Source organism: Pipistrellus hanaki (assembly GCF_964339955.1).
Source record: "Pipistrellus hanaki genome assembly, chromosome: X".
NCBI classification, from domain to species: Eukaryota; Metazoa; Chordata; class Mammalia; order Chiroptera; family Vespertilionidae; genus Pipistrellus; species Pipistrellus hanaki.
This window is the reverse complement of record NC_140524.1, coordinates 8038259-8065411: the sequence shown is the minus strand read 5'-3', so window position 1 is coordinate 8065411 and position 27153 is coordinate 8038259. Positions and strand designations below refer to the sequence as shown.

At 42.3% G+C, this 27153-nt stretch overlaps 1 protein-coding gene across 1 annotated transcript in view; it reads left to right on the top strand.

Moving 5' to 3' along the window:
• The window catches only part of WNK3 (WNK lysine deficient protein kinase 3), a 114159-nt gene that overhangs the window by 54476 nt on the left and 32530 nt on the right, over positions 1-27153 (top strand). Inside the window, exons 8-12 of the mRNA XM_084870997.1 lie at positions 732-1026; positions 4489-4679; positions 4794-4934; positions 25748-25812; positions 26841-26988. Coding sequence (XP_084727123.1) covers positions 732-1026; positions 4489-4679; positions 4794-4934; positions 25748-25812; positions 26841-26988 — 840 coding nt within the window. The remainder of the gene's footprint in view (positions 1-731; positions 1027-4488; positions 4680-4793; positions 4935-25747; positions 25813-26840; positions 26989-27153) is intronic.

The following is a 27153-nucleotide window of genomic DNA, read 5'->3' as shown; positions in this document are numbered from 1 at the left end:
AGTTGTACTTTGCTGTTAGCATACCTCCCCCGGCCTGGAGTGTTGATCTGCAAACGTCATCTACACTCAACAGCCTGCCAAGTTCCTCTTTTGTTTGTTTGTTTTAATCCAGGTCAGAGTTTATCTTCTGTGACACTTTCTCTGCTTCCTCCCCATAGGCAGGTGCTCCTTTAGGGCTTTTACAGCAGCTCGTTCCTGCCTCTGATTTCCTTTTAAGTTTGTGTCTGTCCCTCAGCACCAGATCGTGTGCTCATATAGGACAAAGGGCCAACTTAATCACCGCTCTGCCTCTAGAGCCCATTGTAGGCACTTAATGTTGCTGATTGTGCAAACCCTTTTAATGTCACAAAACAGGGCGGTCATAAATGCCCTGTAATAAGACTGCATGTACCGAAACATCAAGTTATTTGCTTGTTTGATTTAAGACCAGAATTCTTTGAACAATGCTTGGTGATAGTATTGTTTTCCTCATGTTGATTAAAGACTCTGACATTTACCTACGTCTAATTAAGAAGGAACATAGAAACTGTTATTTAATAGCATTTGGGATTTGGGGGCACTAAATAACTCCACTGTTTTTTTTTTTAATTTTTTGGGGGTTTTTTTTTAAAGGTTAAAATCTTCAATGTTGGATGTGAGGGCAGATCTTGCTGCAACATCCCGTCACCCCATCATCGATCCCCAGGGTTAAACATTAAAGACACAGTTTGCTGTTTATGTTTTGTTTGTAGGTCAAGTCCGGATTCTTCCATGAAAGTGATTCCAAAGCTGTCGCTAAGTCCATCAGAGACCGGGTGACCCTGATAAAGAAGACGAGAGAGAAGAAGCCAACCGGCTCTTCCGAAGAACGCAGGGATTCGCAGTGCAAGTCTGTGGGGAGCGCTCCCCCTCCACCCCCGAATCCAACTTTGCCCCCTGCTCCTGCTCCGCCCGCTGCGGCCGAATGTGAAGACACTGAAGCCGATCAACAAGTTCGCCAGCAGCTTCTGCAAAGACAACCGCAGCAGCAATGCTCCTCTGTTACAGGTAACGTCCTTATGACTTTTACAAATAAGCAACGCCTGGCTGGTGTGGCTCAGTGGTTTTGGCCTCGTCTCGTGCATAGAAAGGTTGCTGGTTCGATTCCCAGTCAGGACACAAATCTGGGTTACGGGCTTGATCCCTGGTAGGGGGTGTGCAGGAAGTAACCGATTGATGTTATGCGCTTACATTGATGTTTCTCTTCCTCTTCCTTAAAAAAAAGTAAAAAAATAAAAGCAAACAAATGTTTAATTATATTCCCTTATCTTTAGATACTACTTTTTTTATTTTTCAAAGTATTGTTATCTATCATTTTATCAGTCCTTTTACAAATTCCCTGAAATAGATAAGCCAGCTCGTTTTATTTGAATCTGTTCTGTTACAGGACTTGCCCAAGGTACTACCCTGTTTCCCCGAAAATAAGACAGTGTCTTATATTAATTTTTGCTCCCAAAGATGCGCTAGGTCTTATTTTCAGGGGATGTCTTATTTTTCCATGAAGAAGAATACAGTACACATTTATTGTTAATTGAAAATAAAGGAAATTTACCTGTATACGGTACGGTAGTACGGTAGTTGTCAACACAAACCAGAAAAACTGTGAATCCTACAGTATCAAGAATTTACTCATTTATTCAATGACAATCATGTCATCATCTTCTGGAACATCATCATAACAATCCAGTTCCTGAATTTCCTGGTGAATTTCTTGTGACTCCATTTCTTTCAGAATCAGTGGACCAAATCTCTCATGTTTAGCAATAGCATTCTGAGACAGAGCCTAGGGGGGCCTTATTTTCAGGTGGATGCCTTATATTTCACTCAGAAGGAAACCTGTAAGTAGGTCTTATTTTCGGAGGATGTCTTATTTTCGGGGAAACATGGTAGTGGCATAAGGATTATAATCTTTCTACTATTTTAGGGGACTAAAATAAGTCCTTTAATATAGAAAACTAGGAATTGAAGAGTATGATTTTTTCTTTAAGAAGGAATTTTCTATACTTTAAGACTCTTTATATTTTTACTCAAGTATAAAATTAACACAGTGCCTCTTAATTTTTCCATTGTAATGCATTCTGTTTTCTAGAAGGACACAGCATTTTTATAGTAATAGCTAATTGTTGTATAATGGCAGTATTATTCTCTAGCTAAGTTCTAGGAGAATAAAAAAAGAATATGACATTTAGATTTCACTGAAACCCTATTGAAAAGTATAGGCTAGTTAGGGATGTACATGAAATGGCCAGCAAATGGATTTGGTTTTTTTTTTTTTTTTTTTTTTAAATAAATTTTTATTGTTCATATTATTACAAGTGTTCCTTTTCCGCCCCCTTCCCACCCCACCCTCTGCCCTTTCCCCAACCCCCATTGTCCTCATCCATAGGTGCACAGTTTATGTTCAGTCTCTTCCCACATTCCCCTGTCCCCTTTTCCCCAAGAATCATCAGTTCACTCCCCTTCCATACCTCTGATTCTATTATATTCAACAGTTAATATTGTTCATCAGATTTTTTTTTTTAATTTCCTTGGTTTTTAGATTCACTTGTTGATAGTTACGTATTTGTTGTTCATATTTTTATCTTTATTTACTTTCTCTTCTGAAAGAACCCCCTTCAGCAATTCATATAATTCTGGTTTGGCAGTGATGAACTCCTTTAGCTTTTTTTTATTAGTGAAGCTCTTTATCTGACCTTCGATTCTGAGTGATAGCTTTGCTGGGTAGAGTATTTTTGGCTGTAGGTTCTTGCTATTCATCACCTTGAATATTTCTTGCCATTCCCGTCTGGCCTGCATGGTTTCTGTTGAGAAATCAGCTGACAATCGTATAGGTGCTCCTTTATAGGTAACCACCTGCTTAGCTCTTGCTGCTTTTAATATTCTCTCTTTGTCCTTTGCTCTTGGAATCTTAATTATGATTTGTCTTGGTGTGGTCCTCTTTGGATTCCTCTTATTTGGAGTTCTGTGTGCTTCCTGGACTTGTAAGTCCAATTCTTTCCCCAGGTGGGGGAAGTTTTCTGTCACTATTTCTTTCAGTATGTTTTCGATATCTTGCTCTCTCTCATCTTCTGGGACCCCCATGATTCTGATGTTGGATCGTTTGAAGTTGTCCCAGAGGTTTCTTACATTATCTTCAATTTTCTGGATTCTCTTGCCTTCTAGCTTCTGTGGAGGAGTGTCTTCTGGCTCTTTATGTTCCAAATCTTTGACTTGATTCTTGCGATCTTCCCTTCTGTTTTTAGGACTCTGTAGAATATTTTTTATTTCAGACAATGTATTCTTTATTTCTTGTTGATCCCTTAGCATTTCTTGTTGATCCCTTTTCATATCCTCATAGGTCTGATTTATTTTATCGGCCTTTTCTAGGAGTCTCTTGAAAAACCCTATAAGTGTGGTTTTGAACTCTATATCCAGTCGCTTTTTGTCCTCCATTTCTTTCTTTTGTGATCTATTTGGTTTAGGCATTTTCGCAGGCAGCTTTCCTGATGGGGCGGCGTTTCAGGGTGGAGCCTACAGCCTCGGCTTCCGTCAGCCCCGCCCTATGCGACTCCTGAGACTCAGGGTCCTTCAGTACTTGTTGCAAGCGCCTCTGAGAGAAAGGTGCCCTCGATTTTCGCCTGCTACCAAACAGTGTAAGCTCTCCCGCAATGGGCCCGAAACTGGGGTTCAGTTCAGTTGGAAGTGGAGTTGGAGGTGGCGTTCACAGCAGTCTGGAGCCCCAGTCTCCTTCCCGTCAGGGCAATCCCGCGGCACAGCCGGCCGTCCCTTCTCTGGGGGCAGTGTGCGCGCCTCCGGGACCTCCTTTCTCCGCTACCCCGGGGTTCCGACTTACAGCCCAGCTCCCTATGGCTGAGCCTGAGTCCCCGGGGTCTGGCCCAGAACTGGGGTTCAGAGCAGTCGGGGGCCCAGCACAGTCGGAGTTTTATCTCCTTTCCGCTAGGGAACGCCCGCCAGGCACTCGGCCTCCCTCCTCTCCGGCTCCGTCCTCTCTGCGCGCAGCGTGTCTCCGTACCTTAGGCTTTTACAGCTCCTCCGTGCTTCCTTCTTGTTTTCTCCTTGCTTCTTGTTGTAGGATTTCCAGTCAGTCGACTTTCCTGTAGTTCTGGGTAATGTCCATTTTATATTTTAGTTGTATTTATTAAAATTGTTGTGTGCGGCTGCGGCTAGTTGCCTACCCGAGCAGCCATCTTGGATTCTCTGCTTCCTCAGAATTTTCGGATTTGGTTTTTTTATGTGATTATTTGTTTTTAGCTTTTGCTTTACTAAGAAAAATCTTGCCATTCTACCATGTCAGCACAGAGCGTTCACACCGAGGGTTTTTGATTAATTCTGCATTGTGCATATTTTATTTGAAGCTGTCTCAGGTTGTCGGCGTAAAAGACAAAATGAGAGAAACACCATTTCCTATGCCATTTGGACCTGGTGCTTCAAGTTTTCACTTCCACCTGTTGCTTATTTTCTTTGTTCTAGGTGACAGTTTATCCGAGGCTGGAGCTGGATCAGTTCCACACTCAGATGCAAGTCAGCCCAGCACGGGCTATTCCTCCGACCAGATGATGGGCTCTCAAATGATTTCCAACATCTCACAGGCCGAAATGAATGTTCCCGGGACGATTTACCCACCCCAGCAGCTAGTAGGACATTACCAGCAGATTTCAGGGGTGAGATGAGCTGTTATATTTTTAAATATATAATCAGTATATTTACTGTAAATGGGAGGGATTATCTTTAATCTGTGTGTGTGTGGTTTTTTTTTTCTTATTTGACTGTTACAGACGCAGCCACAGCTGACTCAGCCCCAAATTTTGCCCTTGGCTCAAGGTCAGTCCACTGTTTTGCCTGTACATGTCCTTGGACCACCAGTCTCACAACCCCTGGTGTCCCCATTAACTGTCCAGAAGGTCTCACAGACAAAGGTAAGATACATTTTAGAAGCCCTGTATTCAGTTAAGCATATCTAACACTGCCTAGATTTTTCTGCTAGGCAAAGGCTCTCTTTCATAAACTCATCATCTCTCTATATAAAAGCCTAAATGCAAATTGTCCCTGCGGAAGTTCCACTGGGAGACCAATCACTCGCTATGATATGTGCTGACCACCAGGGGGCGGCGAGAATGAAGGCCCTAATTGGCCCTGATTGCTGACCATGCCTAGGGACCCTACCTGTGCACTGGGCCTCTCGTGGTTTTTATAAAAGTCACTGAAAGCCGAAAGTTTCTGCTTTCCTTTACCTATGACTTTCTTCTTGAGGATGCACCTAAACTAACATTGTATAACGAGAATCTAGAGACATCGCTCATATACTTGGAAAAGAAACCACCCTGAGGCTTTGTTAAGCCATTCTTCTGCTCAGTATGTGAGTACAGCACAGCTCCCTTCTAGTTCCATTAAAGGCCATCAGCGGCCCATCGGGCTTCACAAAAGACACACTGAGTATGCCAGCCATACCCAGTGGCACATCAGGAGTCTCTAACTCCAGGTTCTTCGGTGCCACAAAATCAGATTATGCATTTGGAGAAGCCTTGTTTCCAAGCCTGTATTCAGCAGCAGCCATTAACTTGACAACCTAAGATTATGGCATCACCACAGAAAAATGGTCATCAGGGTTGTATTCTGCAAGAGTCTGAAGCTCATGCAACTCAGCGGCAGCCAAAGGGTGGTATTGAAAGCGTGATGCAGCCTCTGGAACAGCCATCTTACTCTGTCCAACCCGCTTATCCAGGACCATCGCAGAATTTCCATCCTTCTCCTCCCCCCCCCCCCACCTTTTTTTAATATATATTTTATTGGTTTTGTACAGAGAGGAAGAGAGAGGGACAGAGAGTTAGAAACATCGATGAGAGAGAATCATCGATCAGCTGCCTCTTGCACACCCCCTACTGGGGATGTGCCCGCAACCAAGGTACATGCCCTTGACCGGAATCGAACCTGGGACCTTTCAGTCTGCAGGCTGACGCTCTATCCACTGAGCCAAACCGGTTTCGGCATCATCCTTCTTCCCTTGAAGGCTCCTGGGCGGCTGCTCTTTGGGTTACATCCCCAGGAACCAGCTCATCATAGTCAGCTTCCCCAATCCAGGCTCCGGCACAGCCTGTTGATATACTGCCAGCCAGAGAGCATCCTCTTTACACTGTACAGCCATCAGGATCACAGCCAGCTCATTCTCTGCAGCCTTCTTATCTATTCTCCCCCACTGGTACAACCTCTCATTCAGCCCAGGCCAAGGGAAGCCTGCTTCTCCAGTGCAACTTCCAGTTCAGTCACCTTTTCCAGACCAGGGAGCAGATAGGATCCAAGCAGCTTACCCCATGCAACCTCTGCAACAGCCCCCTTACCAGGCACCGTCTCTAAAGCATGCCCGTTATTCAAGACAAACTTATTGCACCGTGCAGACAACTTAACAGGCAACCTTTATAACCCAGCATGTATACACTGTAAACCCTTCTAATAGCAAGAAAACACACATTACAAATTCTGCAGGTCAGACATTGTACTCAGCACCACCTTATGTAACACAGACATCTGAACACAGCCTATTTAAGACAGCGTTAAGGCAATTCTTCAGCAAAAGACATTTAACATCAACCTTAGATACACAGGCTTATTCTTTTATATACACTGAGTGGCCAGATTATTATGATCTCTGAACGCATAATAATCTGGCCATTCAGCGTGTGTGTGTGTGTGTGTGTGTGTGTGCACGCGCGCACGCATATATACGGTATATGGGGGAGGGGGGGGCGCGGTCTGGTGCTTGAATTCGTGCATGGTGGGGTCCAGCCAGCCTAGCCAAGGAGAAGGGACATGGGTGGTTGGCCAGCCTGCCTGCTGGTCCAACTCCTGGTTGAGGAGACAATATGCATATTACCCTTTTATTATATAGGATATACACTGAGTGGCCAGATTATTATGCATTCAGAGATCATAATATTCTGGCCGATCAGTGTATATAATAGTGACCCGGTGCATGGATTCGTGTACGTTGAAAGGAGATTAATAATTTTTTTTTAATATATTTTATTGATTTTCTACAGAGAGGAAGGGAGAGGGACAGAGAGCCAGAAACATTGATGAGAGAGAAACATCGACCAGCTGCCTCCTGCACACCCCCCACCGGGGATGTGCCCACAACCAGTGCACAGGCCCTTGATCAGAATCGAACCTGGGACCCCTCAGTTCACAGACCGATGCTCTATCCACTGAGCCAAACCGGTTTTGGCGAAAGGAGATTAATTAGAAGGTGTTCAGTGGGCCGGGACTGGGCGAGAAGGACAGGACACGCCCTGGAACCAACCTCCTGCAGTCCCTCCCTGGCTGGCCGTATCTGCGGTGGCACCGTGGCTCAAAGGGCATCTGTGGAGTGAGCAAGGCCCCTCCGGCAGGTGGGGTCCCTTGGCCTGACCTGCAGGGATTGCCTGCAGGGATCAGGCTGAAATTGGCTCTCTGACCTCTCCCGAGGGGGCCTGGAGTGTGAGAGAGCACTCTGCAAAGTTGTTGTCATACAGGATGTGGAATGCAAACGCAAGTGTGCGGTAAACCAGATTCGGGCAGACAATGCCCCAAGTTCAGCCATTACTAGGTATCCCAAGGGCCATTCCAAACACAGTCTAGACTACATGTCCTTGGCAAGAATAGCTGCAACCAGCAGCAATAGGACAACATGTAATACAACCTTTAGAGCAGCCTTAAGTGCTTCCAGCATTAGACAGCAGTCAGACTTTTCCCCTCAGAAACACCTAGCACGGCACCAGCCGGCCTGGACTCAGCAGTGGCCTGCTGTCCAGCCACAGTGGCAGCCAGCTTCTGGCCCAGCACCTGTTTCTGGGTCACCAGAACCACAATTGCAACAGCAGACCCTCTATCAAATCAACCATCTTCTTCTGTTCATCTATCAACACCTGGGCTCCCAGTCCAGGCTCCCACTGCCTTTCAGAGCCTTTTCCTGAACAGACACAGCAGCATTTGCAAAGCCAAGAATTTCCCACGGTAAATCCTCCCGGGAGAAGATAGTGGATGATTGTGATTTCCCTGTAATGTTCCAGGGTCAGAGAGATAGCGAGCTGTGGTAGAAATGGCACTGAAACTAGGAGTCACAGTCCCTGCTTTGGCTCTTTTCCTTACTGAGTGGCCTCGAACCAAGTCTCCCTGGGTTTTCCTTATCTGTCAAATGACGGGATGAGACTCGATGATGATAACAATGACTTGAGCACCAGCTTGGGACATGTCAGTTAATTAAGAACAAAAGTGCGTTCTGTCACTGAGTTCTGTTGCCTAATCGAAGGAAGACTCAATTGCCATCATAAAAAAGTAAATTATGTAATACGGTACAAAGAGATCGGGGGAAATTGAGAGCAGGGTAAGGAGGAAAGTGGGTTGCAGTTGTCAGTAAGGTGGCGATCAGGTTAGGACTCATTGAGAAGGTGACATTGGAGGAGGCGAGGGAGTCCACAGTGTAGTTGTTAGTCCTAAAATGTTAGGAGCCTATTGAATTGTTCTACATTTATTATAAAGTAGGGGTGTCGAACTCAATCAGAGAAGGGGCCAAAATCTAAAATCCAGCCTAAATCGCGGGCCGAATGGTTTACTGAACAGTCATAAACTGACAATGTCATAAACTGACAGCGGAGTGCAGTGATGACAGCGCGGTGCGGGCCACATTGCAAGGCCTGGCGGGCTGGATTTGGCCCGCGGGCCTTGTATTTGACACATGGGTTATAAAGCATTACCTTTATGAAAGGACTAGAGGCCTGCAACAGGGCTTCCGCCTCGGTCTCCGCTGCCCCGCCTGCTTCTCTCGCTTCTCCCCAGCTTCACTCCCTTCTGCCGTGCTTGGCTTCTTTCTACACCTTCGCTCTGGCCTGGATATGCAAATTAACCGCCAACTTGATTGGGTCAAATTGCATACTTGCCCTGATTGGTTGGTGGGCGCAGTTTGTGGGTGTAGTGAAGGGACGGTGGATCTGAATGTTTCTCTTTTATTAGAGAGGATACTAACGATCACCATTGAGTGATTCCTAGGTGCCAAATGCTGTTTTCTAACAGCCCAACATATACTGTCCTCATAACAACCCTATGAAGAGTAGCTGTCATTACCCCCATTTTACAGGTGAGAAAACTGAGGCCCAGGAGTTTGAGTTACTTTCCCAATGACATACAGGAGGGCTAGGGTTTAAACCCCAATTTCCTGGCTGCAGAGGCTGAGCCCTTAATCATGACACCATTCAGCCTCTTTGTAGGATAGCTGTCTTTTGTACTGGAAAGGAGAAAAGGGGATATGATGACTTCAGTGAGATTTACTTAATGCAGGGATTGATTGAAATCATTGAAGGAAGGAACTGAGAATCCAGTTTATTCTTTTCTTGCTCTTCGGTTCTGCATTAGATATCTCTAACTTCCCTAAATTTGTTGGGTTTGGCTAATAAAAATGCTTTGAGCTTTTTAGATTAAATGTACACTGCACTGTAAGGGTTTTCTAATTATGATATATTACTGTTCCAAAGAGCTATTATCTCAAGTATTGTGTGTTTTATAAAATTCTCTCTTTATCAAGGGCATAAACCTTTTTCCTCTCATGGCACATAAAAACTAATTACTAAAATTCTGCGGCACAACAAAAATGTATTTTTTTTACAATCTGTCAAAAAGTAGGTATAATTTTTTTGTTCACACTGGATAGCTATTATGTTAGCTGTTATCATTTTTTAATTTGACAATCTTTGGGGAAAGAGGTCAGTGTCCCTGACTAAACAGTCAGGTAATGCATGATTTAAAAATTCTTGTGCACACCAGACTGGTTCAAAATTGCTGGCATAAATGACAATCTTTTTTGGTTAATCCTCACCCAAGGATATTTTCTCATTGATTTTTATTTTTACTTTTTTTATTTTTATTTTTTTAAAATATGTTTTATTGATTTTTGTACAGAGAGGAAGGGAGAGAGATAGAGAGTTAGAAACATCAATGAGAGAGAGTCATTGATTAGCTGCCTCTTGCACACCCCCTACTGGGGATATGCCCGCAACCAAGGTACATGCCCTTGACCGGAATCGAACCCGGGGCCCTTCAGTCCCCAAGCCGACTCTCTATCCACTGAGCCAAACCGGTCCTGGCTTTTCTCATTGATTTTTAGAGAGAGTGGAAGGGAGGGGGAGAGACAGAGACAGAGAGAAACATCGATGTGAGAGAGACACATTGATTGGTTGCCTCCTGCACATGCCTCGACCAGGGCCACGGATTGCACTTGCAACCAAGGTACGTGCCCCTGACTGGAATTGAATCTGGGACCCTTTAGTTCACAGGCCAATGCGCTAACCACTGAGCAACTGGCGAGGGCTAATTCAATAAGTTTTTAAAAAATAATTCTTATTGATTTCAGAGAGGAAGGGAGAGGGAGTGGGGGCTAGAAACATCAATGATGAGAGAGAATCGTTGACTGGCTGCCTCCTGCATGCCCCTATTGGGGATTGAGTCTGCAACCCTAGCATGTATTCTGACCAGGAATTGAACCTTGACCTTCTGGTTCATAGTCCATGCTTAACCACTGAGCCAAAGCAGTTAGAGCTAATTCAGTGAGTTTTGACACCTTTTTAACCTAAGCCATTATGAAAATATAGAACAGATGTTGGCAAACTTTTTTTTGTTGTTGTTAGGCCTCACCCGAGGATATTTTCCATTGATTTTTAGAGAGAGTAGAAAAGAGAGGGAGAGACAGAGAAACATCAATTGGTTGCCTTCTGCATATGCCCTGACCAGAACCAGGATTGAGCCTTCAACTGAGGTATGTGCCCTTGACCGGAATCAAACCCAGGCCCTTCAGTCCAAAGCTCTATCCACTGAGCCAAACTGGCTAGGGCGGCAAACCTATTCTGTAAAGTTCTAGATAGTGACTATTCTAACCTTTGTGGGCTATTGAGTCTCTGTTGCAACAAGTCAACATTCATATTGCATGCAAGAAAACATCCACAGACAATAATGCAGAAGAATAGGCACGGCCATGTTCCAGTACAATTTTATTCACAAGAACATATGATGTACCAGATTTGGCCTACACGCTGTATGTAACTTGCCCACAGGATATAGAATACTGCCATTACTGCAGAGAGTTCCAAATGCCCCTTCCCAGTCAGTCCTCATTACATCTCCCCATGGTCCACCATAGCTTTTTTCACCATAGATCAGGGGTCTTCAAACTACGGCCCGCGGGTCACATGCAGCCCGCAGAGGAGTCTGATCCGGCCCGCCAGGTTTTTTGGGCAGTGAGCGCAGCCGAGGTGTTACAGTAGGAATTAGTAGTTCATATAGTCCGGCCCTCCAGCTCTCTGAGGGACCGTGATCTGGCCCCCACTTTAAAAAGTTTGAGGACCCCTGCCATAGATTAGCCTGTTGTACACCTACATATAAATGGAACCATACAGCCAAAGCCGGTTTGGCTCAGTGGATAGAGCGTCGGTCTGCGGACTGAAAGGTCCCGGGTTCAATTCCAGTCAAGGGCATGTACCTTGGTTGCGAGCACAACCCCAGTGGGATGTGTGCAAGAGGCAGCTGATCGATGTTTCTCTCTCATCGATATTTCTAACTCTCTATCCCTCTCTCTTCCTCCCTGTAAAAAATCAACAAACTATATATATTTTTTTTAAATGGAACCATACAGTATGTACTCTTGTGTATAGCTTCTGTTACTTGACATGTTTTTTAGATTAATCTATGTTGTGTGTATCAGTAGATTGTTCTTTTTATTTTATTTTCACTGCAGAGTAATATTCCATTTATTCATCCATTTTACTATTCTTAAATTACCAGAGTTTTCTAGCTTTCTGCTCTTATGAGTAAAACTGATATATTGCTTTCTGTGGCTTCAGAAACCTTTGCCGGCACCCACATTACAAAAATACTCCCCTGTTTTATGGTTTTAGGTTCTATGTTCATATCTATAGTTCATTTTGAATTAATTTTTATGAATGGCATGAAGTAAGGGATCAAATTTCCTTTTTTATTTCTCTCCAGGAACATCCCATTGTTCAAGCTCTACTTGTTGAAAAGATTTCATTTTCCCATCAGGTTGTTTTGGTACTTTTGTCAACAGTAAAATCTATATATAAAAGCCTAATATGCAAATTGTCCCCTCGAGAGTTCTGGGCGGGGGAGGGGAGGGGAGGGGGTTCGATCGCTCACAATGACGTGTGCTAACCACCAGGGGGTGGCGCAGAACGAAGGAAGGCCCGGGCCAGCAGCCAGAAGGCCCCAATCGGCCATGATCGCCAGCCAGGCCTAGGGATCCTATCTGTGCATGAATTTGGTGCACCAGGCCTCTAGTAACCATATAAATGTACATCTGTTTCTGGGCTACATAACCTATTGCATTGATCTAGTTGTCCATCCATAAGCCAAACCACAATGTCATAATTACTGTATGTCTTGAGTTAGGGGTGTCGAACTCAATCAGAGAAGGGGCCAAAATCTAAAATCCAGCCTAAATCGCAGGCCGAATGGTTTACTGAACAGTCATAAACTGACAATGTCATAAACTGACAGCGGAGTGCAGTGATGACAGCGCGGTGCGGGCCACATTGCAAGGCCTGGCAGGCTGGATTTGGCCCGCGGGCCTTGTGTTTGACACATGTGGGTTAGGTAGTACAAGTCTTCCTACTTCGTTATGCTTTTCAAGATTTTTTGTATATTCGAAGTCCTTTGCGTTTCCACATAAATCTTAGAATCATATGGACTATTTCTACCAGAAAAAAATGACTAACAAAATTTTAATAGTGATTCTATAAAATTTTTATGATCCATGTGACCTATGTTATTTTTGAATTTTTGTATAAGCTGTGAGGTTTAGATTGAGGGATTTTCTTTTTCTTTTGCCTGTCCATATATAGTTGATCTAGTGCCATAATATTTTTTGAAAAGACTATCCTGTTGAATTCTTTTTATACCTTTGTCAAAAATCAGTTCGGCATATTTGTGTGAGTTTTGTTCTGGGCTCTTTATTTTGTTTAGTGCATTTGTGTCTATCCCTCTCTTAATTACATATGGTCTTGATTATATAGTTATATAGAAAGTCTTAACATTGGGAAAGTGATTCCTCCCACCGTCTTCTTTTTTTTAATTACTTTATTGATTAAGGTATCACATATTTGTCATCATCCCCCCCATTCCCATCCCAAACCCCTCCCCCACACATACCCCACCCCCTGTTGTCCATGACCACTGGTTTGGCTCATATGCATGCACACAAGTCCTTTGTTTCATCTCCCTCTCTTATTCCCACCCTCCCTTACCCTCCCTCTCTCTCTCTCTTTTTTTTTTTTTAAATATTACTTTAATTATTCTAGGACTTCTAGCTTTCCATATAAATTTTAGTATAAGCTTGCCTACAACAAATCCTGATGGGATTTTGATAGGAATTTGATTAACCCTATATATACATTTGGGAGAATTGACATCTTTATTATGTTTACTCTTCCAGTACATGAACATAGTATGTTTCTCCATTTATTTAGATCTATTTTGATTGCTTTTATTGCCTAAGTTTATCCCTAAGTATTTAATTTTCTTTGGAGGGATTGTAAATGGTATTTTTTAATTTTAGTTTCTACATGTTCATTGTTAGTATATAGAAAGCAAATTTATTTGTATGTGTCTGTATGTACTTGTATCCTATGCCCTCGCTGAATTTATTATTAGTTCTAGGAGGGTTCTCTATACAATCCTTGAAACTTGTTTTTGTGGACAATCATATAATCTCCAAAGTAGAGACAGTTTAACCTCTTCCTAAACTCTGCCATTTAGTTCTTAATTTTTCCTTTTATTGTGCTGGCTAGAATTTTGAGTACTGTGTAGAATAAGGGTGGTAAGAATGAATATGCTTACTTTGTTCCAGTATTGGGGGAAAACATTAAGTCTTTCACCATTAGGATTATTATAAGATATAGATTTTTTTATACATGCTCTTTATCAAGTCAAAGTATTGCTCCATTATTCCGACTCCTGTGTTAATTAATATGCTCATACTATTTTTATTTCACCTATTGATACATGTGTTATATTGACTGATTTTGAAGGTTGAAACACCCTTGCATCAAACCCAATTGGTCATGATATATCATCCTTTTTGTACATTATTGTATTCAATTTACTAATATTTTGATGAGAACTTTTTTTTTTAAATAAATATTTTATTGATTTTTTCACAGACAGGAAGAGAGAGGGATAGAGAATTAGAAACATCGATGAGAGAGAAACATCGATCAGCTGCCTCCTGCACACCCCCCACTGGAGATGTACCAAGTACATGCCCTTGACCGAAATCGAACCTGGGACCTTTCAGTCCACAGGCCGACGCTCTATCCACTGAGCCAAACCGGTTTCGGCTCGATGAGGACTTTTTGAATCTTAAGTTCATGAGAAACATTAGTTGGTAGTTCAGTTCTTCCATATCTTTCTAGTTTCCTGTCTAGAGGTTTGACCAGTTGCTGAGAGTAGGGTTAATGTTCCTAAATATAATTGAGGAGTTATGTATTTCTCCTTTCAGGTCAGTTTTTAACTCATTTGTCTGAAGGCCTCTTGTGTGGTGCATCCACATTTAGGATGCAGTGCCTTCTTGGTGGATTGATCTTTTTGTCATTATATATGTCCCTCTTCATCCCTAGCAATTTTCTTTTTTCTGAAGTCTACATTATCTGATATTACAAATCTACTCCTGCTTTCTTTTGATTAATGTCAGCATATTTTTTTTATATCCTTCTACTTTCAACCTATTTATCTTGTGTTGGAAGTGAGTTTCTTGTAGAAAGCATATAATTGTTGTTGGTTTTTTATCCCCTCTGCCAGTGTCTCCCTTTTAATTGATATATTTAAACCATTTCTGTTTAAAATAATTTTTGGTACCTTGGTATTTGCTTTTTGTTTCTTAAGTTTCTCTTTCCTCTGTTTCCCTTTCTTTTTTTTCCTTTTTTTATATATATATATATTTTTTATTGATTTTACCCAGAGAGGAATTGACAGGGAGAGAGAGTTAGAAACGTCGATGAGAGAGAAACATCGACCAGCTGCCTCTTGCACAACCCCCACTGGGGATGTGCCCGCAACCAAGGTATATGCCCTTGACTGGAATCGAACCCGGGACCTTTCAGTCCGCAGGCCGACGCTCTACCACTGAGCCAAACCGGTCCTGGCCTTCTGTTTCCCTTTCGTTGTCTTCCTGTGAGCTACTTGCAAGTTTTTTAGGATTCTTTCCTATTAGATTTATACTGTTTTGAGTATATTGTAAGAATATGGGTGTTTTTTTTTCTTTCTGAGTTTTAGCTTCTGTAGGGCCCTCCCTCAGGGGAAAAGCCTAAAAACTGCAAACTCATCCATCCACTGTCCTTCCTTTCTTCCTTTGGCGCCTTCCTATCAGCTTCTACCTGCTTTTGGTTGTTCTCTTATGCCTTCAGGCAGTTGTGTGTGTGTTTTTTTTTATATTTGTCCAGCACTTTTTTTAAAATATATTTTTATTGATTTTTTTACAGAGAGGAAGGGAGAGGGATAGAGAGCTAGAAACGCCGATGAGAGAGAAACATCGACCAGCTGCCTCTTGCACACCCCCTACCGGGGATGTGCCCGCAACCAAGGTACATGCCCTTGACCGAATCGAACCTGGGACCTTTCAGTCCGCAGACCGACGCTCTATCCACTGAGCCACACCGGTTTCAGCTGTCCAGCACTTTTTGTTGGTAACTACAGGGTTCTGGTGGGGTCCTTCCAGAAGTAGAACCTCTCTTTCCTCATCTTTGTTGCTGCAAAATAGCATCCCTGACTTAATGGAGGCAAGTAACCGCGATATGCCCATCTGTAAGCCCTGAAGAGTTAATGACAGAGGAATGGAGCGAATTTCTGCTGTTGGGCGGTTTTTCTCACTGCCTGGGTCAGTGGTTGGCAAACCCCGGCTCGCAAGCTACATGCAGCTCTTTGGCCCCTTGAGTGTGCCTCTTCCACAAAATACCATGGCCTGGGCAAGTCTGTTTTGAAGAAGTGGTGTTAGAAGAAGTTTAAGTTTAAAAAATTTGGCTCTCAAAAGAAATGTCAATTATTGTGCTGTTGGCTCTGTTGACTAATGAGTTTGCTGACCACTGGCCTAGGCCCTGCCTAGGCAGAGGGGAAAGGGCTCTTCAGCTAGGCCATATTGCAGGCAGTGCTTATATTTTGTGTCTGTGCTCCCACTAAAACTGAAAATTCTTTACAATGAGATCTGTACCTGATTTATCTCTATTCCTAGCACCTAGCACAGTGTTGGACACAAATAGTTGCTTGTTAACATGTTTGTTGAATAAATTAATAAATAAGAATGACATCTATGCCGGGACCGGTTTGGCTCAATGGATAGAGCGTCGGCCTGCGGACTGAAAGGTCCCAGGTTCGATTCCGGGCAAGGGCATGTACCTTGGTTGCGGGCACATCCCCGGTTGGAGGTGTGCAAGAGGCAGCTGATCGATGATTCTCTCTCGTTGATGTTTCTAACTCTCTATCCCTCTCTCTTCCTCTCTGTGAAAATTCAATAAAATATATTAAAAAAAAAAAAAAAAGAATGACATCTAGCCAGTTTGGCTCAATGGATAGAGTGTCAGCCTGTGGACTGAAGGGTTCCGGGTTCAATTCCGATCGGGGGCACATGCCCAGGTTGTGAGCTTGATCCCATTGCGGGGTGTGCGGGAGGCAGCCAGTCGATGATTCTCTCTCATCATGGATGTTTCTTTCTCTCCCTTCCCTTCCTCTCTGAAATAAATAAAAATATATTTAAATAAATAAATAAATAAATAAATAAATAAATAAATAAATAAATAAAACCGGCTGTGGATATTGCTATCAGCCTGCTCTCAATGGGAGACCAATCCTTTGTTTATGTCCATCGTTCTTGTTGCCTAATCAGGACTTCTAAGTTGATAATGAACTTGTATTGGTGGACAACCTAAGATCCGTTATTTCTCCATTTTATTTCCCCACGTAGCAGCAGGGCTTATGAGAGACAAAGCGGATCATGAGTTCAGATGTGTCGACTGTGCTTTTGATTATTTTACCCAGAAATAGGGGAAACCACTTATTCTGATTTTTATCTATCGCTGCGGCCAGCACTTTTTACCTCCCGTTCTGTGCTGTGATAGCATTAGTGCATTAGTACTTTGGTGGTTGACATTAGTTCCTCTTCTGTTGACATTGTGGTCTAATCAAACATTTGTTTAGATGGTTTTATTTTAAGCCTCTGGAGAGAAATATTAAACCTCAGCATTTTTCTGTGCAGGTTTATTTCTACTCAGTATAGTGTTTGAATATCATTTTCATTCTCTACCACAATATTTGCATTCTTTTTAAAAATCTTTTTCTGATTAATTTAATTACTTAGGTAATAAGCCAATATACCTATACTCCTGGAAAAAATTTAAAACAAGGCAGAGAAGTCTCATTTGACCTCCCTATATCCGTGTCCCTTCTGTTTTCAGTTTGGTTGTGTATCCTTCCAGATTAAAAATTTTAAAATATATTTTTATTGATTTTAGAGAGTAAGGGAGAGGGAGGGAAAGCGAGAGCTGGAAACATCAGTGATGAGAAAGAATCATTGATTGGCTGCCTCCTACACATCCCACACTGGGGATAGAGCCTACCACCCGAGCATGTGCCCTAACTGGTAATTAAACCGTGACCTCCTGGTTCATGGGTTGATGCTAAACCACTGAGCCATTTTTTTTTAGTATAGTTACATATATAGATATGTACCCTTAGATTGTATAGTACTGTTTTCTGCTTTGGAATGGTTTTAAGCACAGAAAAAAGATCCTACCATATGTGTCACTTTGTATGTTTTTACTCAATTATATATCCTGGAGATATGTCTCTGTTATTACATAGAGATATACTTGCTTTTCTGTAATTGCCCTATAGTATTCAATTGTAAGACCACACTGCAGTTTATTTAGCTCTTCCACCTACTGATGGACATTTTAACTGTTTCCAATTTTTCACTATTTAAACTAATGTTATAATTGTAGATCATGTTAGACGAGGCACTGGAGCAAAAATACTACACCATAGGTTCTACACATTTTTATTTTTTTTTTATTAAATTATTATCTTTGTACATTTTTTAATTTAATACATACCAGAGGCCTGGTACATGGGATTCACGCCCTGTGCGGGATCAGCCCACTAGGAGCACAGCTCATCCTGGTATGCAGAGCGGCTGTGGAGCCAGAGCACTCGCCTCTCCAGGGGAACTGGTCGGGGCTGGGCCCAGGGGCAATAGCACTGAGAGGCAGTGGAGTAGGCCTCAGTCCTGTGGTGGCCACGAACCCACCTCCCAGCCACTGGGGTGCGGGCATCTGGAGGAAGTGGCAGAGAGCCAGGGGGAGGAGCCTGGGGCAAGGAGGCAATGATTGAAGCCCAGGTTCCTGCCCATCCACCCAGGGTTCGCAGTGGGAGCAGCCACTCATCCCAGTCACCAAGTGGCGCTCCCACTGTGGTAGCGCACTGAGCACCAGGGTGCAGCCCCTGCATTGAGCATCTGCCCACTGGTGGTCAGTGCATGTCATAGCGACTGGTCAACCAGTCCTCTGGTCATTCCGCTGTTTGGTCACGGTGCTTTTATTATATAGGTCTGGTGGCCCCGGGCACGAAATTCATGCATGTCAGGGGGCTTCCCTCAGCCCAGCCTGTACCCTCTCCCAGTGGGGACCCCTTGGGGGATGTCCAACCACTGGTGTAGGCCCGATCCCACAGGACATCCCTCACAATCTGGGACCACTGGCCCCTAACCGTTCACTTCCCTGCCTGCCTGATCACCCCTAACTGCCCTCTCCTCCTGGCTTGATCTTGCCCCCAACTGCCCTCGCCTGCTGGCCTGATTGCCCCTGCTGGCCTGATTTCATCCCAAATGTCCTCCCCCGCATCATCCTGATCTCATCCCCAGCTGCTCTCCCCTGCCAGCCTGATCACCCCTAATGGCCTCTGCCTTGGCCCTCACCCCCATGGCTTTGTCTGGAAGGAAGTCAGACGTCCAGAAGATAGTCAGTTGATCCGGTCTAATTAGCATATTACCCTTTTAGTAGTATAGATTATATAGGATAGGATTGCTTAAATGGGGAGGAGCCTTTTTATCAGGAGGAGATGCTCTTGGCAGACAAAAATACATAATCCCTATATCTGGACTGATAGCCAGCCATATGCACCATACTGCCAAACCAGTCATTAAAAAATTGAACCGCTTTCTTACACCTTACACCAAACAGCTGTTGCCCTTAAAACCCCTCCTCAGCCTCCACCTTAGGTTCTGCCTTTGCAGCTCACCCAGATTTGGTTCTGATTGGTTGGATTCTATGCCAGTCAGCGTCTCCAGGCCTATCAACCGGCTTGATCAGAGAGGGGCTGATCAGCAGCCTCAGTGAAAGCCCGAGAGAAAGAGGTGCGGCTGCTGGCCAGGCCCCTAGAGAATGAGAGGCAAGGGCTGATCAACAGCTGCCATGGGGGCTTCGGATCAGATCCTGCCTCTTTCCCTGGGCCTTTCTTCAGGCCTAATCTGAAGCCCCTCAGCAGTCAGTGCTGGGTCACCATGCCCGCAGTGGCAGGCAGTCTGTGCTGGGTTGCCATGGCAACCCAGCACTGACTTCCAGTTGGTCGAGCTGTTTTGGATGTTTCAGACCCTGGGTTTTTATATATTAGTGTTACAAAATTGCTTTCCCAAGGGACTAGACCAATTTAAAATTTCAACAGCTAGTGGTATAATCTTACTGTCAATGTTTGATAATTCAGATGTTTTTTGATAAGCTGATGAGTGAACTTCCTGAGTACTAGAGATGATGAGTAGCTCTTCATATGTTTATTTTTAACTTTTTATTTTGAAATGATTTTAGACTCACATAGAGATTGCTAAAAGAGTACAGAGTTCCCGTGTACCCTTCACTCAGCTTTCCCATATATATATATATATATATATATATATATATATATATCCATAGTATAATAATTAAAACCAGGGAATTGACATTGGTACAATACTATTAACTAAACTATAAACCTTATTTGGCTTTTACCAATTTCTACATGCATTCATTCATTTTGTGTGTCTATAGTTCTATTAATTTATTTCATGTATAGATTTATAGAATAATCACCACAATTAGGATATATAACAGTTTCATCACCCACAAAAACTCCTTTGAGCTATCCATTTACAGTCACACCCTCCATCCCCACCTCTAACTCCTGGCAATCACTGATCTGTTCTCCATCATGATAATTGTATTTTCAAGAACCCTGTATAATAATTGCTGAGACCGGTTTGGCTCAATGGATAGAGCGTCGGCTTGGGGACTGAAGGGTCCCGGGTTCGATTTCGGTCAAGGGCATGTGCCTTGGTTGTGGGCATATCCCCAGTGGGAGGTGTGCAGGAGGCAGCTGATCGATGACTCTCTCTCGTCGATGTTTCTAGCTCTCTGTCTCTCTCCCTTCCTCTCTGTACAAAATCAATAAAATATATTAAAAAAAAAAAAATAAGAACCCTGTATAATAAAAGCCTAATATGGTGAGTGTCTGACCATTCAACCAGTCACTGTAATACACACTGACCACAAGGGGGCAGACTTCCAACTGGTAGGTTAGCTTGCTGCTGTGGTTTAGCTCCGTGGTCGGCAAACTGCGGCTTGCAAGCCACATGCGGCTCACCAGCCACAGTTTGCCACTCTGTTGACTAATGAGTTTGCCGACCACTGTCATATACTACCCTTTACCTCTTTGCACACAATATGCCGCAATTGCCTAATCTTCACAGCTTCCAACTACACGGTAACATTTAGTCTAGTCCAATGGTCGGCAAACTCATTAGGCAACAGAGCGGCTAACCGCAGTTTTCGACCACTCGTCTAGCTGATTGGGTCTGTGTGAGATGGGCCAGACACGCCCTGGGCCCTCCCACGGTCCCTTCCCAGCACCAGTAGGGTCCCTCAGCCTGGCTTGCACCCTCTCACAATCTGGAACCCCTCAGGGGATGTCAGAGAGCCGCTTTCAGCCTGATCCCTGCAGGCCAGGTGAGAGAGTCCACCAATGCACGAATCCATGCACCGGGCCTCTAGTATTATATAAATAGAATCATACAATATATAAACTTTTGAGATTGACTTGAGATCCATTCAGGTTATGTGTATCAGTAGTTGCTTATTTTTTTATCCTTTTTTACTGTTGACACTATTACAGGTGCTTACATCCCCGCCCTCATTTGCCCACCTCCACCCAGCCCTTGCCCCAGCAGTTTTACTTCTTCCTATGTTTGTTGAATACTTGTTATTCTTTGTAAATGCCATTCATATCTTTTTGTCCATTTATCTATTGATGTCTTCCTCTTTTTCTCTTTGATTTCTTTACTAATCCTTTGTTAATTATATCACAATTATTTTCTCTAATTGTGTCCCTAATTTGCTTGTAGAATCCTTTGTCATACAGAGCATTTATCCTTTATACAATCAAATCGATTCAAACCCCCCCCCCTTTTTTTTTTGGTTATGGATTTGCATTTTGCTTAAGGCTCATGAGCATAAAATATTCTTCTGTATTTTCTTCTGATACTGAAAATATTTTGCCTTTGTTTAGCTCTATATTCCATTTGGATTTTGTTTTTTTTGTGGGCTGAGTGAGGTAGAGATCTAGCTGGGGTTTTTTTCAAAGTTAATAGACATTTCCCCCTGACATTTTTATTAAACAGCCCATCAGTTCCACACTGATCTGAAATGCCATCTCTATCATATCTGAAATTACTATACATTCTTGGGTCATATCTCAACTGTCTGTATTGTTCCTTTAACCTTTATCCATTCTTATACCAATACTCATGTTCTATTTACTTTATCTTTATTGATAAGAAATTTAAAATTTCTGCTTTGGTTTCCGCTTAAATACAAGTTGGTTTTTTTTTTTGTTTTTTTTTTGAATGATTATGTTTGTTTATTTTGATACACCATCTATCTCAGATTTCGCTAGTGGATCCTCTTCAAGCTGGTGCCTGTGTCCTTTTGACATGTCCCCATCACTCTTTGAACTTATCTTTTACACAAGATGTTCCAGGCACATGCTATTCGTCACTGCCCCAGCTTCCCAATCGGTCATATCTCAACAGGCCTTGGTGGAGAAGAATTGTTTGAATAGAGATACGATCTCATGTTTATAAAAGGAATGATTTAGGAGCGTGGGGGAAATATGGTGAGATAGGAGAATTACTGGAATGATGTCCTTGAGAAGGTGAGAGGAGCTAAAATTTAGTTTCTAGAGGGGGTGGCCTTAGCATAGGAGCCCAGACAGGTTTTGTCCACAATAAAGGCAAAGGCAGAGAATATGGTCACAAATGCGGTGAGGTGAGCAGATCTCGTAGTGGGAGCTATGGACATGCTCTTGTTTTTTGGTTTTTTGGTTTTTTATTTCTCATTGAAATAGATAGATAGCCATAATCTGAGCAGGAGTTTGGGAAGGAAGTGGGCATTAAAAGTTTGAGGAAAGCCCAGGTGGCATGGTCAGTGTTTGAGCTTAGACCTATGAGCCAGGAGATCATGGTTCAATTCCCAGTCATGGCACATGCCTGGGTTGCCAGCTGGATCTCCCAGTGTGGGACATGCAGGAGGCAGCTGATCAGTGATTCTCTCTCATCATTGATGTTTCCATCTCTCTCTCCCTCTCCCTTCCTCTCTGAAATCAATAAAATATATTTTACAAAGAAAAGTTGGAAGAAAGAGGCAGAGCTATACAATAGTTTTCTAGGAGAATGAACAGTAGTAAGATTGCCAAACAGCATTAAGTACCTACTTGAAATTCTTGTTCTAAAGATTTCACCTCTTTGTTGAATTTGGTGCTTATATTTTTCTAAACTTACGTTTTTTTCCATAGATTTTTGTTTCCCTATGGATGTAATCCATTGGTTTCTGTTCCTTCGGAAATTCTCCACCATTTATGATTTGTGGATGGCACTCTCTTTTAGTTTACTGTAGTATTAGAGTGGATATATATATTCCTTGTTATCATGTTGATTTAGTCTCTTAGAATTTTTTATCTGCATGAATAATGCGGATTAACGTTATAAGAGAAAGGTGACTTTTTGTTGTTGTTAATGTTTGGTATTGACAAGGAGAAGAAGGGGTTTTTGTTGATACGTCTTTAGAAGCAGTGACAGAACTGACCAGATTGCAGACTTTGGATGCGTCAGGAGTCAATAAAATATTATCATGCATTAACTGTTTTCACAGATAAATCTATATATTAGCATATCTGAGTTGTCTATATATAAAATCACTCTGGAGATTGTGGTTCTTAGCAATTCCTATTTTTCTACTGTTTCCTAGCTGATCTCAGTGGAATAATTTTCAACTCTACTTTCTTTTTTATAAATGTGTTTTTATTAGAGAGAGAGGAAGGGAGAAGGATAGAGAGATAGAAACATCAATGAGAGAGCAACATCAATCGGCTACCTCCTGCACGCCCCCCACTGGGGATCAAGCTCACAACCCTGGTGAGTGCCCTGTCTGGGAATAAAACAGGGACCTCCTGGTTCATGGGTCAACGACACTCAACCACTGAGCCACACCGGCCGGGCGGCTCCACTTTCTTAATCAGTGAAGTACATACTATCTTTACACTTCAGACTTGGTGATTTTAATTCTAACATGGAAAGGTGGTTACTGAAGATAACAGTGCCTTTTAGATGTTTACTTTGTCTCTCGTTACATCTCTATTGTTCTGTCTGGGGGTTTTTGTGGGTTTTTTAATATATTGCTTTCAGAGAGAAAGGGAGAGGGAGAGAGATACAAACATCAATGATGAGAGGGGCACGTGGTTTGGTTGCCTCCTGCATGCGCCCTAACTAGGGCTGGGGATCAAGCCTGCAACCGAGGTTATATGCCTTTGACTGGAATCGAACCCTGGACCTTTAAGGCCTCAGGCCGATGCTCTATCCACTGAGCCAAACGAGCCAGGGCTCTTCCACTGCTTTTAAGACAGTACAGAAGCTATATGAAGAATAGACGAAGTTTTGTTGATGTTTATAATGCTATCATCAGTTGGCCAGAGAATCTGCAAGTTCAGTTTATTGAGAAACATCTGTGGGCTTACTATGCGTGAGTATGATTAAAACAATCAAGTTTATTCTGGTAAGGAAGGTTTTACTGTAACATGAGTCCATTTTTCGGAAGCATCCTAACGGAGTAAATCTTACAGTCAGTGGACTGACCCCGAGAACCAAGCAAGGCACCTCATTTCATCTTCACCGTAACTTCCTTTATAATGCCGCTAATTCCATTAAATGAAAATCTTTGTGTGAAAATTGAGAAAGTTATGACTGGTTTCTTTAGAAAGAGTGATTCTGGCTTTCAGGGCATTAAACCATTTCTGTAAAAATGCTACTTAGCACAATAGTGGTTTTATGTAAAATTGCTGTACTGTAATTGAAGGGAAATTGGTCTAAGTAGCGGGTGTGTTTCCTGAACATTGTCAAAAAAAATGTTCGCAAAATGCACACACCGCTTTGTATAGCTTCATAATGTCCGAGGGCATTCGTCATTTGGATTGATTTACGGGGACATTGTTCAGCCTTCCCCCTTTGAATGTAAATTAGGTAAAGCATGGAACATATTGAAAGAATGGGGACCTTTCTAGTTGGTCTCATTCTCAAAGGAAGGAACCAGCCTGTAAAATAGCACAGCTGAAATCTTCAATTTGGCTGATGGGTGGAAGGAGATAAGAGAAAGATTATCTGTGGATTGCTGCTATATAAAGTACTTAAGGAAAAGGCAAACTGTTATTTCTGGGTGATAGTACGAACGGTATTTTTTATTTTATCATACTATACATTTTACATTTTCAGCTTTCATGTGTACAATTTTGAAACGCAGTTTTAATCACTTGGACTTAATACTGATTGCTAGTGTTAGGATGCAGAACCGGTTTTTATACCACAACCTAACTATCCTGGATGCTGAAATTTTGCTAAGTGCCTCTGTAGTTAGGAAAATGGGTTTGTGTAATTTTTCAAGGTTATTTTGGTGTGCTATTTTTGATCCTTTGGGTATGTGAAACTTACCTTTCACTCACATTCATAAATGCAATATAATTTGGGTAGAAAAAAGTATCAGATTGCAACCTTTTCTTTCCTTCTACAAGATATTTTGTGCGGCCTTGGCCAGGTAGTCCAGTTGGTTAGTTGTCCCAATACCGTAGTTGTGGGTTTGGTCCCTAGTCAGGGCACATACCAGAATCAACCAGCGAATACATAAATAAGTAGAACAACAAATTGATGTTTTTTTCCCCATCTCTTAAAGCAATCAATCCTTTTTTTAACTATAAAGAAATATATTCTGACTCAACCGGCATGGCTCAGTGGTTGAGCATCAACCTATGAACCAGGAGGTCACTGTTCAATTCCTGGTCAGGGAACATGCCCTGATTTTGGGCTCATTCCCCAGTAGGGGGCGTGCAGGAGGCAGCCTATTGATGATTCTCTCTCATCATTGAAGCTTCCATCTCTGTCTCCATCTCCATTCTACTCTGAAATCAATAAAATACAGATTTTCTTAAATGTGAGGTAAACATACAAAAGTGTAGATGTTCTTCCTGGTTATTGAATAACCAATATGTGGAATATAACATTGTATGTTTTCTGAAATAACACCAAATTTCATCTTTAGCCTGAAGTTTGCTGTTAACCTAAGTTTTGTTTCTGTACTATTCACAGCCTGTATCCCAACCAGCTGCAGCTGAACAACAAGCAGCAATTCTACAATCGGATTTAGTACGAAGGTGAGTATCTTCAAATTTAATACCATGGAAATGATAAGGATATGTTGAAGTATTGCAGTCATTAAGGGCCCATTGTATCATGACTGGAGGAAATTTTGTGTTCTTGGATTTATGTGTACGTTCAATACAAATGGTAGGTATTGTTTTTTACTTTTTTATTTTAATGAAGCTCATGGATTGTGAAATTATTGACCATTTTCTTGCTCTCATAACATTTCTGTTTCTAAGAAAAACTTAGAAGAACTAATAAAGAAAAGAAATAATATAGAGTAAAATTCCAGCTAATGTAAAGAAATACATTATAATGAGATATATAATTGTGCTATTATTTGGTAGCTGTAAACTAATGTTTTACTGTGTTATTCAGATTGGCTAATTCCTATTACTCTGTTTTCAAGTTCACTGAGTCTTTCTTTTGTCCTATTCATTCTGCTATTATGCCCATTCCAATGCATTGTTTTTCTGTGGTTGTACTTATAGTTCTATAATTTCCATTTTGATCTTTTTTAATATCTTCTATTTTTAATGAGATCTTTAAATGTTTTAATGAGCTTCCAGAGTATTTATAATTACTTATTGAATCATTTTGCTTTAAAATCCTTGTCAGTTACTTCCAATATCTTATTCATTCTGGTGCTGGTGTCTGTTAACTGTTTTTCTGCATTCAAAGTGTGATTTTTCCAGGTTTTTGGTATGACAGGGAATTTTCATTTGTCTTCTGGACCTTTGGATATTATTTCAGGAGACTCTGGACTCTCTTTAAATATTGTAGTTTATGCCAAAACCGGTTTGGCTCAGTGGATAGAGCGTCGGCCTGCGGACTGAAGGGTCCCAGGTTCGATTCCGGTCAAGGGCATGTACCTTGGTTGCGGGCACATCCCCAGTAGGGGGTGTGCAAGAGGCAGCTGATCAATGATTCTCTCTCATCGACGTTTCTAGCTCTCTATCTCTCTCCCTTCCTCTCTGTAAAAATCAATAAAATATATATATTTTTTAAAAGAAGTTGCTTCTATGCTTTTAATTACTAGTTCGCAGCAAGACGTGGTAGCTGTGAAGGATAACAACAACACCGCCGATAACCCAAGTGGAAATGGCAAACAGGATCGGACCAAACAGAGAAGAGTGTCCTGTCCTCGCCCAGAGAAGGGGACCAAGTTCCAGCTTACTGTCCTGCAGGTCAGTGTGTAAGCACTGGCGGGCTACGTGCGCATAGAGGCCTGGGGAGTCAGGGAGGGGCAGTGTTACTGTGCAAGCGTGGGATTGTAAGACTCTCTAAATTAACCTTTCCTTCATTAAAAGTTTTTAATAATGAGAGCATCATGTATTGTTAAACATGGGAAA